This window comes from Podarcis erhardii, assembly GCF_964252035.2.
Source record: "Podarcis erhardii genome assembly, chromosome: 12".
NCBI classification, from domain to species: Eukaryota; Metazoa; Chordata; class Lepidosauria; order Squamata; family Lacertidae; genus Podarcis; species Podarcis erhardii.
In genome coordinates this window covers 24,073,546-24,086,611 of record NC_138513.1, presented here as the reverse complement: position 1 = coordinate 24,086,611, position 13,066 = coordinate 24,073,546, and the positions used below count along the sequence as shown (strand labels likewise).

At 42.1% G+C, this 13,066-nt stretch overlaps 1 protein-coding gene across 2 annotated transcripts in view; it reads left to right on the top strand.

The window, feature by feature from the left end:
• SLC25A13 (solute carrier family 25 member 13) overlaps nucleotides 1-13,066 on the top strand; it is a 107,277-nt gene that overhangs the window by 51,227 nt on the left and 42,984 nt on the right. For both annotated transcript variants that reach the window (XM_081882081.1, XM_081882080.1), the window contains 4 exons: nucleotides 5,053-5,199; nucleotides 8,634-8,772; nucleotides 9,609-9,702; nucleotides 9,862-9,946. In XM_081882081.1, coding sequence (XP_081738207.1) covers nucleotides 5,053-5,199; nucleotides 8,634-8,772; nucleotides 9,609-9,702; nucleotides 9,862-9,946 — 465 coding nt within the window. The remainder of the gene's footprint in view (nucleotides 1-5,052; nucleotides 5,200-8,633; nucleotides 8,773-9,608; nucleotides 9,703-9,861; nucleotides 9,947-13,066) is intronic.

Here is a 13,066-nt window from a genome sequence, read left to right as displayed (position 1 = left end):
GAAGGAAAAGTGAGAGGGAGAAAAACAATAACAGATACATATAAAAGCAAAAATATGCAAAAAAAGGGAAAAGCAGCAGTATACGATATTCCCATACATTCTGGTATAATGTTATTGTCCTAGTGCTTATGTTAATTTTAATAGCCTACTACATTTTGTATAAGGGACGCAGGTGGCGCTGTGGGTTAAACCACACAGCCTAGGACTTGCCGATCAGAAGGTCGGCGGTTCGAATCCCCATGATGGGGTGAGCTCCCGTTTCTCGGTCCCTGCTCCTGCCAACCTAGCAGTTCGAATGCATGTCAAAGTGCAAGTAGATAAATAGGTACCGCTCTGGCAGGAAGGTAAACGGCGTTTCTGTGCACTGCTCTGGTTCACCAGAAGTAGCTTAGTCATGCTGGCCACATGACCCGGAAGCTGTACGCCGGCTCCCTCGGCCAATAAAGCAAGATGAGCGTTGCAACCCCAGAGTTGGTCACGATTGGACCTAATGGTCAAGGGTCCCTTTACCTTTATACTGCCTTGATATATTGAAAATCCAGATTATAAATAACTAAACAAATAAATAAATATTGGAAGGATAAGTATTGGTAGGATAATCACCATGTATTTGCCCTAAGCTCCTTGGAGGAAGTTGAGAAAGAGGTGGAATCCAGTTCTCATGAAGTGATAACTCTCACATCAGGGCACTGAACCCAGAATGGAGCAGGGCTAGGCAAAGCTCTTGATTCTCTGTGGCCCCCATTAAGTTCCCTTGGACATAGTAAGTGTTGTGCAATCTAGGACATAGTCAAGAGGAAGTATAGCCAAGCCCTCTCCTGGGACAACCCTTCTGCCACCCCACTACAGGGATCCCATGGAAATGTACAGTATATTTCTGTATACACTGGTGCACTGTGGTTCTTCTCAAAGGCAGTTCTGCTGTTCAAAAGCCAATCTGCCACATGTACCCCATCTGCCATAAACAATGCAACACATTCCGGTGCAGTGATTCCTGGAATCTCAATTCTTTGCACCTACAGACTGTCTGGAGGGGTGGGTGTTGTTGTTTTTAACATCTGTATGCAGAATGCCTTTAAGCATCCCCAGTAGGGCAACCATCACAGCCAGCCACCATGGGTCTGGGAATATGGTACCTAGCTTCTAGGCCAGATAACATTCTAGTTTCTTCTGTCAAAAGCTGCCCATAGCTGGAGATTTAGAGTGGCTGTTCACATCTTTAAGAAATCTTGCTTCGGATTAAGCAACCGTTGGCATTTAACCCTTGTCCTTTGATGCTTTTCATGTATATGAGTCGGTCACCTTGTTCTGGCATCTAGACCTTGGACCTTAAGACTGCAGGGGGACGCCGTTGTCTCTCTGCGTGAATTATATATTCCTCTTAATTTGTACCAGATGAGGCACCGTGGTGTACTTTAAAATTATTCTGCAAATACTGCCCCACTCAGTATAGGTTTATGAAATAATAAGAATAAAGGTAAATAGCTTGTAAGATCCTGCTGACAGCAGTTACTATCATTCTGTCACCTTTGTAAAGAGTTGCAATATCAGTATTGGAAATAGCTTTGATTAAGCAGAAGTACATGGACTTGTTACTAGTGAAGCTGTAGTTTTTTAAAAAGACAGGGTCTTTTAAGGGTCTCACAGGGAAACACGCATCTAATTTGATTCCGCATGGATTTATAAACTGTGGGCAGGATTCACCTAACGAGTCCTGTCAATGGAAGCCCTGCATGAAGACTTCTACTTGCACAGTGGGGCTTCCCCCTCCCTCCTGCCATGCACCCCCTACATACCCCAAAATTGGCTGGGGGGGGGCAAAGAACCCTCAGAAGAGTGTACAGGGAGAGGAGAGGGGGGCAATGTTCTGAAATGGCTTTAGAGCTGGCATCTCTAACTGAAAGTGTTAGCATGCATGAATAGTCAAAGCTGTGCCCCCGGAACCATTTTTAAATTGGCAACATGACTCCCAAGCAAACAAGCAAGATCACTTGCAAGGCAAAAATAAAACATACAGTGTACAGTCGTACCTTGGAAGTTGAGGGGAATCCGTTCTGGAAATCCGTTTGACTTCCAAAACATTCAGAAACCAAAGCACGGCTTCTGATTGGCTGCAGGAAGCTCCTGGAGCCAATCGGAAGCCACATAAGCTCCATCGGATATTCGGCTTCCTAAACCCATTGAGTGGATACAAACAAGTAGAGGCATGGGATAAATGAAATTAGGTTGCTTAAACTTTCTTAAAGAAAGACAGTAGTAAAAAACAAAACCTAACTGGAAGGATTCCAGAACAGCAGGGCCACCACCAAGGAGACTCTGGTTTAAATCTCAACAAAGCTTACTGGATAATCTTGGGCAAATCACTAGTACTCAGCTTCATCTGCTTGACAAGGATGTCAGGAGATAAAATAAATCACCCTGTGATCCTCGAATGAAGGGTGGTATAGAAATAATCATAATAATGACAATCTCTTATGTTCATCACTCTTGAACTCTTTGAATCAAAGGCAGCGTGTAAATAGGATGGATAAATAGAATTGGAAGATTATTTTTTTAACACAATGAACAAAATTGAATTTTTAAGTGAACAAGCATTTGTTTTAGTATTTATAAAACAGAACTGTTCATAAGATTGCACAAATGTGAGTTTTATTCAGGAAAGAGAGTGTAGCCCACTTCCAAATAAGGTTTAAGCAAGAGGCTCACACAAAGTCTGAAATCTCTGCCCAAACACCAGTTTTTCACATTATGTTTTACATGTCCTCATTTTATGGCTTTGTTAAATAACTTCAAATGTAAGCTAGCATTCTGTTCTGGCATGCTCGTTGATGAGGTAATAATACCTGTCAATGGGACCTCACAATATGCAGCGGTGGGAAGGATTGTACTGCACTACATCAAGTGAATTGTTGATCAATTGGAAATATCAGTCATACCTGAATATAACCTCCCCGTACCTGGAAAATAAAATAGCTTTATGAGCTGTAACAGGAAAAATAGAGTTTGGAAAGTTGGGGGTGAGGGAGTATGGGAGGGGGGCGAAAATAAAGTTGGGAAATCCTTTCATTAAAGCTCTGGTGTCAGAGTTCCTGTTATCAACTGCAAATTAATTTTGTATAAACACTTATTGTGGTTTTTAGGAATTCAGACACCCAGCGTCAAGGAACGAAGCTGTTTTTAAAGTTATGTAGAGGGATTACGCCACCTCTAATCTAGGGGACGTTTAGCAGGCCATTTATTTTGCATTGAGAAGCAACTGAATTTATTTTTCTTTCAAAGTTGCTTTAACCCTTTCTTTGCTGAGTCTTAAAACTACAGTGTATATTGTTATAGGACATAACTCACAGCAGGACTAAGCTGCAGAAATAAAGGATATTAGGATATTTTTGAATTCAGTAATAGTACTAGTAATAATATTTCTTATAGCGGTCAAGTTGCTTTTCTCACGGAGTGAGCTGAAGCGACTTAACATTAATACCAATTAAGATAATCTAATAAGACTCGAAAAACACAGTTGAACAGATAGAAGGCAGGACTTAGACATCTCGCCCCTTCAAAGAGGCCACAGTGGCACCCTTCAAATTAATGGCCAAAAAGTGCCAATAGAGAGAAAAGTCTTTGTGTGGTGCCTACAGATAGATGAAGACGGTGCCCGGCTGGCCTCCTTAGGGAGATCATTCTGCAAGTGGGGGCCACCACCGACAAGGCCTGATCTTACACTAGATTCTCTTTTAAATTTATGTCAGGGCCAATGTCAAGGATTGGCTTGGCTGAGCATCTACTGATGACCCACTGATGAGAGCTCTGTGGACCAGCTATGGTGAGAAGGTAGAGCTTGGATGGAGAGCCTATGTCTGTCCAGATGTTGTTGGACTCCAGCTCCCATCAGTCCCAGACAGCATGTTCAATGGTCAGGGAAGTTGGGAGTTGGAGTCTAACAACTTGTGGAGGGCCACAGTTTCTTCATCTGTGAGACAGAAGCACTGAGGGAGAGGGGGTCATGAAGGGTGTCTTGCCTCGGGATCTCTGGAACCTAGAGCAGACACTGCTTTCACCTGCCAAAATTAGCCCATTGGTTTCAGTATGGAAGTGTTAAGCATGTACTTAACTCCCTCCACTGAATGGAGTTGGATTGGATCTCATCCTTTGTCTTGAATACTAAAACCGTCAAATCAGTTGAACCGTATTTGCTCATTGTTGTTAATATTTTATTTTAATAACTTGCAGTACAACCGTTCAGCATTTCTGTCTACATATTTCAAAGTGTTTACAGCATCGCTAAGAAGACGATTTGTTAAAACAATTCATCAAGGAAGCAGGTTTCCTGATACAGTAAAAACATAGTAGAAATGGTAGGAAATGCTGCTTATGAGCTAATAATTGCACTCATTGGATAGAGAATAGGGTGCTCTTGGACCCTGGCTTCACCACCTTGTCCTTGCACTATTCAGTTTGTGGAAGCTCTGCTGGAACCGTGAACAGATGGGGACTCCCAACATGCATGCAAGGGGCTGTTGGGATCCAACCCTTGACATTAGAATTTCAGACTTTGGAAGATCTTCACGACAGCACAAAAAGAAAACAAAATTACTATCTCCATACCTACTGTTTTGCAAATAAATAGTTTGATCCTATGCATTAGATAGGCATTAATCTACAGAAATCCTAGGTTGAGATCACTTTGGAGAATATATCTAACCTACAAACTTAAAATGGAGTTAACTGTCCTGAGCTCCATGGGACTTTGGAAAGCTTCATGCTGTGAGAGGATGCTGACTCCCAACAGAGTTCTGATCATGACCCCATTCCCAAACCTTAACTAATATTCTGCAGCAACCTTCCAAATCTTACTGGACTCCAGTTCCCATTATCACTGTCTGGGACTGATGGGAGATGTAGTCTGACAGCACCTGGAGGGCATCTTGAGTATCTTTTGGGCTCTTTGTTTTTAAAGAATTGTGTACTCTTCAGTGAATTCTTAAATAAGAGAGAGAGAATGTGGCAAAGTTAGTTAAGAACCTTAGTTAACTGTTGTTTTATTTACGCCTCCAGGAAATCCAGCTGGAACATGCAAAACAAGCATTTGTACAGCGAGATAATGCCCAAGCTGGAAGAGTCACTGCCATTGACTTCAGAGACATTATGGTCACGATCCGGCCTCACATGTTGACACCTTTCGTTGAAGAATGTCTAGTAGCTGTAAGTAATTTTCCCATATCTGGGTCATGCCTAGGGACCTTGTCCCATTGAGACAAATGTGCATAGAGGATGTTAAAGGGAGGGCAGAAGACTCTTGTTTACTTTTGTTTATTCCCCCCCCCCCCCGTTCTTTTTTGTTTGTTTTTTTTGCTAGTATCTTTAGCCCAGCCTTTGGATGCGAGAGAAGGAGTTAAAATTTATACATGATAAATCCATTTAGCCATTCATGCAAGGTTTCCTTCTCCAGAAGATCGTGATACTATCTTCTCAGGCCCAGAGTAGTAGCCAGCAACGTTGAGGCTGTTATCAGATGACCCGTTGCACCATCAGGGTAATTTATTTTTTTTGTGCTGTCCCAACAAGCTACTATTCCCTGTCGGGGCAGTTCTGCATGAAAGTCTTGTTTTGTAAGGCTGATGTTCTGCTGACACAGGGGTTGGCAACTTGTTCAGCACCAAGGGCCACCAAGGGAAGGATGCTGAGCTTGAAAGCTCACATCTGCTTTGCATGGTTTTAAATATGCTTAATCTAATTTAACCCACAGATTGCATGAAATTTTGCATGACATCTTAATGTGGATGGCAAGAGAGCCTCAAACTTTAGCTATAATTTAGAGGTATGATCCCTGCACATTTGGTTGGTTGTGGGGGGTGAGATGGAGGTGGAGTGGCAGGTGGAAATATTTCACATTCAGGCACCAATTCTAGCATGTTGAGCTGCTTAGTAAAGCTCTTAGTAGCTCATTAGTTTTGGAGCCGGCTTGAGAACGGGCCCTAAGGACTTAAAACCTTTCATACTCCGACCTCCGTTCATTGCCTGCATTTCCCCCCAAGCTTTTCTCAAGCGTAGTATCAAAAAATAAACAACATTTTGCTGCCTTCGTGTAAACTGTTTTCACTTGCACATCCCCACTTGCCAAGAAGCAAAAGTATCTGAATGCCTCGATTCCTGCCTCCTTCTGTTTATGCCATTTAAATATATGAAATATATATTTTAGGGACGTTCCTTCTTTATGAGTCGGTGGTGACTTTGCACTAGTAGACACACTTCTTTCCCTCCTATCCCCTGCTGCTCCCCTTGTCCCCCAAAAGCTGGGGAGGGGAGAAACCTCTGTAACAATATGGGATGTAGCATTGAAGGTTGCAGTTGGTGGGAATTGGTGAAAACAAAGTGTCCCTCCTTCTGCAAGCAGAAGCACTTTTAGTGCAGTGGTACCTTGGGTTACAAACACTTCGGGTTACAGACTCCACTTATCCAGAAGTAGTACCTCAGGTTAAGAACTTTACCTCAGGATGAGAACAGAAATCGTGCGGCGGCAGCAGGAGGCCCCATTAGCTAAAGTGCTACCTCAGGTTGAGAACGGATTCAGGTTAAAAATAGACCTCCGGAACGAATTACGTTTGTATCCAGAGGTACCACTGTAGTGCAAAACCATTGCAACCCTATCCTGTTTTAAGTAAGTGCTGGGCTGTGTTCACAGGGCCCCCCTATCAATGAGGGGTCACTTTGACCATGTCCTGCTATCAATCATGTCAGCTTTACTTAAAAAAACATTGCTTGAAACACCATTCTAGGCTGTATGTTTCTGAGGAACTGTACACACTTACATTAGAGAGCACATACTTGATGTGATTTGGAGGAAGATAAATGGCACTGTTCCCCTGTCAAAGGAGTCTACTTGCTTCTCACAGCTACATTATGTAATAGTATGCATATTTTGGTGATGCAAACTGGTTTGCCACAGTGTTAATACCAACATTATGTTAGTAGTATGTGGACGATGGAGCAGAAATACACAGGAATTGGGGAATGGGCAAAGTGTAGCTTGGAGACACTTTGATAGAAAATGGAGAAAGACCTTGAAATACTAAATTGGTACACTACTGTAACAAATAAATGAATTCCAAATTCTCTGGAACGTTTAACCGTAGAAGAAGAAGATGATGAGCGTGTGAAAACTTAATTTGTATGTGTATTAGCGTTGTGCTTAAATTCCTTCTCAAATGTGGAGTTTAAATTTTTTAAATTTCATTTGTGCACAGACCTGATTACGAATCTCATTCAGTACAGGCTTTCCTCGAGTCAAATATATTGCTACATTTGCTTCCCAGTGTTGAGTTTCTTAGGACTACTGCCATAGCAACCAGCTTTTAATGCATCCGTAATAAAGTTCCATCCCTTCTTTGATTTTTGTAAGGGTGAAAATTGCTTTGCTAACAGTAACACTTAGATATTGGCATTAGCATCCCATGTTCTGACAGTTTACATCTCATACTGAGCTCTGGTCCTGAGCAAGCATAATGTTAGGATGCTTCCCGGTGTCCTTCGCAGATGTTTGAAGGCTGAATGTTCTTTCATTCATTCAAACGTTGGCTTGGAGACAGTTTGGAATACTGTTAAAATATAAATATTCTGCAAATTATGCGTACTGTGTTACAAAGCAGAATTCACAACCAATGAATGACATGGCATGTTGAAGAGAGTCCCACTTCAGCCTGTGGCACATTCAGTTAAATGGACTTCTGCAGCAGCCTCAAGAGAGAATTGAACTGTGAAGAACCACTGGCACAGTAGCTGTGTCTGCACGTAACACTAAACCATGGTTTGATGCTATGTCTGGCTCACATGTTCCCCATCTCCTGCGCGGCAGGAGTAATGATCCTCTTGCGTTTAAAAAGTTGAGTCAGTCTGTGAGCCATATGGAATTTTGCAACCTAAAGTTAGTTACTCTCCTTTCTCATGGATGTTGGGAAGATTTGCTTGCATTTTCTTTCTTCTGGGAAATAGCATTTGTGCACTGTTGAAGATAAGACCTCTGAATTCCTTGGCAAAGCTGCTTGTTAAAAAGCAAAGTTGGAGAAACCCAGAGAGAGGATTTCACTATCGGCTGTAGGTGATACGGTGCTCTCTAGATTTAAATATTAAAGCAGCCCCCTTCCTCCCAACCCCCATAGCATGATTGATTTTTTTTTTATCCTGCCCCCCCCCAAACTGTAGCATACTTGGCATTTTTAAGCCTTTGAGATTTGCTCATTAGAAGAAATAAAGCAACTTATAAAACATTTTCGACTGAAACAGTATTGAAACTTGAACTCTGTAAATTACCACTGGCCATGTTGTTATAATCCTGCATATGTATTTGTTTAGGTTTCCCTGGAAAAGGGGGGGGGGAGCTTGCATGCTGGTCATGATTAGCTCCAGTAACTTTAGAATCTATAATAGGCTTTTTTTCATTTTGCATTTCTAAAATCCCTTGCTACTTCTATTGCTGTTTTTCTTAAATTAAAAAAAAGTCCGTTATTCCCAAAGTGTTCTCCCCTCTCCCCACAAAAGTTCCAAGTGGTATGATTTTTTAAAAATAAAATGAACAAATCCAGATACATCTAACATCCTTTTTTCTCTTCCTGCTTTCCTCATTGCTTTCTCTGTTCTAGGCTGCTGGAGGAACCACTTCTCATCAAGTCAGTTTTTCCTATTTTAATGGATTTAATACCCTTCTTAATAACATGGAACTCATTAGAAAAATCTATAGTACTCTGGCTGGACATAGAAAAGACGTGGAAGTTACTAAAGGTTAGTTAAAATGTGGATATAAACTTTAATCTGGAACAGTTATTCCCTCCCTCCCCAATGGTCAGCTTTTCAGGATATCAAGTGAGATGCTTTGACAGCGGTAAAAGGAACTCTCCAAGCCTAGCTGTCCTTGTGTTTTTCCATTTTCAGTTGCTTTGTCCATTACAATTAGTTTTCCTACCTCTCTTTAAAAGAAACTTTTTTTAATTTTGGAGAAATGGAGGCCTTAAAAAGCAGGATTGAATGAGCAGTTGACGTAAAGATGTTTTAAAGGCTTCAGAAAACTTCCTAGGAGTCGTGCCAAATTGGCAGCCTATTAAAGTGACCTTCAAGGCTAGTTGAAAAATTCCACAAACTTGTATTGGCATTGCAGTAAGCTGATCTACAAGTTTGGAACAAGATGTTATCAGCTCTATCTAACCACTTTTATAGAGAACTCCCTCGGCAGTGCCAACCCTCTATTAATGCAGCCCTACTGGGACGGCACAAGCAAGAAGAAAGTTCCACATCGCTGTCTCCTTCCCCCACTCCCCCACTCTGATCCACAACTGATTGATACCGTATGTCAAATATCCTAAATCCTGCTGTTAGCACTAAGCTATAAGGCCAGACTGCTTCTCCTGTTTGCATGATGGATAGAGTATTTAAAACATACATTTACACAGTGGCGGGCATGCTATTTGCGGTGTTTTCTTCTTCTTTTGCAGCATATTGGTTTAATACTAAAAAACGTTAGTGATTCTAGGATATTTGTGGATAACTTTTGGTGTTGTTTGATTAGTTTCCCCTTCTATATTTTCCTCTCTCCCTCCCTCCACCCCCAATTTCTACTGCAGAGGAGTTTGTTCTGGCAGCTCAGAAATTTGGCCAGGTTACACCCATGGAAGTTGACATCTTGTTCCAGTTAGCAGATTTATATGAGCCACGGGGGTAAGTTGAAAATTACCCATTTCTTTGCTTGCAAAGAAAATGAAAAACAACAACATCGGAATACCTATGGGTGAACAGAATACTACCCGTTGCTGCTGGCAACTTTCCTCCTGGTGTCCAGTGCAAATTTCATTTTTTTGTGATGACTTGTTTCCCCAGGCGCATGACGATGGCTGACATCGAAAGAATTGCTCCTCTGGAAGAGGGCACCCTGCCCTACAACCTGGCTGAGGCTCAGAGACAGGTGAGGAGGCAAGGGGGGATAACACGAAGGCCTAATTGACTTATTTCTTTCTTTTGCAGCAGCAAGCCCACAAGATTTGCCCAGTATGTCACATCAACTCCCTTGCAGGTTCAGTATGAAAAGCAAGGTGTTGCACCCAGTGAAGTGCTACTCAGCGTAAGCCCATTCAAACAAATGAACCTAAGTTAGTCCTGTCTGTTAATTTTGAAGGGTCTACTCTGAATTTGACTGACGTTAGATACAACCCTTGATTGTTAATTTTTAAAAGCAAAATAATTTGCTTAAGCTTTGCTTAGCTGGAAAATAAAAAGTCCGGGTTGGGTGGGTGGGTGGGTGGGTTCCCCTTTCCATTTAGAAAGTTGAAGCATGAGTGATCTGATAGAAAAGATAAAACAAACAAGTAAGTAAGGGTCTCTTGCTAACAATATGCAGCAGGGAAGGGAATGTTGGTTCACCAATAGTGCAGTTCTGTAATGTCAAGTTTGTAGATATAGGATTCCAACCTTAGTAAACTAGCTGACTTAGCCCTCCCTGATCCTGTCTCCAAATATGTTTAATGAAGGAAGTAATGCTTTACAGTTTATCCTGGGAAGATGTTAAATCTTCTGTTTCACAGCCTCTCTGTTGCATTCTGTCTTCAGCCGCCTATTGAAATGAATGATGGTTTTGTTTAGTCTGTCACAATCGTTTCAAATCTTTTAAGACTGTAAAAGAAATCCAAGTGCTATGTGGTGTTCCTTGTTTTGTTTTTGTTTGGGGTTATTTAAAAAAATTAACCTTAATTTTTAAATGTTTGTATCTGGAAAGGGGAGATACTGGAAAACGATGCGGTGCAAAAGACACACACACAAAAAAGAGACTCTGCCAACTTAAAAAAAACAAAAAAACTTTTATTGGTCTCTTTCGTATATTGAAAGCTGACACAGACCTGGGTGTAGTTCTGTTTTTCTGAAACTATCACTTAAAGTCAAACCGAGTTCTGTATGTTGAGAGCTGGAGGGTTCCCTCCCCCCCCCCCGCCACCCCTTTCTATGCTCTGGGTCTGTACAGAGACGCCAGTTTGACCACAATGAGTTGATGCAGGCTACATTTTTGGGTCTAATAGGCCTTGAGCCAGGCGCTTCTCACTTGGCTGCTTCCTCCCCTCCCCCCCCCAGCAGCATCACCCTACAAACAGCATATTTTTAGCCTTGCCTTAGGAGCAAGCATGTTAGAATACACACTCCTAGTAGCTGACTCCTAGAACCTGTCTCAAGGGTTACTGAGAGAGGTACAGAAGAAGTGTCCGTCTGCACATGTTTAAGCCCTACACCGAAAAACCGCTTCGTGGATGTGGTAGCTTTTCCACGCAGCATTACATTCTTGGCACCCGCATCAAGACTTTCTGCGCAGTGCAGATGATCAGCGGTACCGCAGGGTTACGGCTTCTGCCTGGAGAAACCACCGTGGAAATGCTTTGTGCCGTGATCAGCAGCTGAAGGGGGTTGTAATGAGTAGACTGGTCTCTAGAAATAGCCTGGAATATAAGCGCAGGTAGCAACAACACATGCAAAAGTGGATTTCTCGAGCACATCTTTGAAATGTGCAATTCCTTAGGTTTTTTTCATATGCTCTCAGTGGTGATCTGTGGTTGAAATCCAGCAAGCTGCTTTTATGCACAGTTTTCGCCCTGTTCACCTCCCACAGAAACTCCTACGCCTTGCAAGAACTTTCAAAAATTGTGGAGCAGGGCTGAAGCTCAGTGGAAGAGCACAGTTATTATTATTTATTAAATTTCTATACTGTCCTTCATCTGAGGATCATAGGGAAGTTTACAATATAAAAACACAAAATGCATGATGATGATGACATAAAAACACAAAAATGCATGATGATGATGATGATGATATTTATACACTGCCCATCTGGCTGGTTTTCCCTAGTCACTCTGGGCAGCTCCCAACAGAATATTAATAATAATAAAAAAGTGATCAAAGATCAAACATTAAAATCTTCCCTAAACAGGGCTGCCTTCAAATGTCTTCAAAAAGTCAGATAGTTGTTTATTTCCTTGACATCTGATGAGAGGGCTTTCCACAGGCGGGCGCCACTACCGAGAAGGCCCTCTGCCTGGTTCCCTGTAACCTCACTTCTCGCAGTGAGGGAACCGCCAGAAGGCCCTCTGAACTGGACCTCAGTGTCTGGGCTGAACGATGGGGGTGGAGACGCTCCTTCAGGTATACTGGGCCGAGGTATACAACACTCTAACAAACAAAAAATAATAACTTGCTCCTACCACTTCAGTTTAAAAGGCTATAGATTGTCTAATTAGCCAAAGGCCTGGGAGAAGAGGAATGTTTTTGCCTGGTGCCTAAATGTATGTAAGGACGGCTCCAGGAGTGCCTCCCTGGGGAGAGCATTCCACAAGCAGGGAGCCACTGCAGAAAAGGCCTGTTCTCGTGTTGCTGCCCTCTGGACCTCACACGGAGGAGGCACACGAAGAAGGGCCTCTGATGATGATTGCAGGTTCCAGGTTGGTTCATAAGGGGAAAGGCAGTTCTTGAGGTATGCACAAAATGCTTTGCATACCTATGGTCCATGTTTGATTCCTGGCTTTTCCACTTAGGCTGCCTTCTGTCCAAAGAGAAGCTGCCAATCTCAGTGGACAAGACCAAGCCAGATTCACCAAGCATATTGCACAGAAGCTTTAAAGAACAGTATTTTATTCAGCTATATGAGAGGCTGCTCTTAGGAGAAGCAAAAATGGAAAGCGCTCTTATGTATGTCAGAGCTAAATTTGCAGTGATTTGGACATCAACCAATACGTCCAGGTTCTGTATCTCTGTTATTTTGAGAAGAAAGATGTTCAAATGCAATAGGTAATCTTTTCATAGCTATAAGCAATTCTTTGCTTATAAGATTTTTAAAAATGTTTTGTTTCTGGTACATTTGGATTAAAAAAAAAAAGCAAAAACCCAGTAGTGGTATAGTAAACCGAGAAATATGTTTTCTGTTGTTTCAGAAACCTAACCTGGTTTCTTCGGTATCTTCGTGGTCTATTGGCAAGAAAGACTCCACAACACTTGTTTTAATGCTAATATCTCTTGCCCCTATGGCAGCCCAGGCCAGTGTAACACAAAG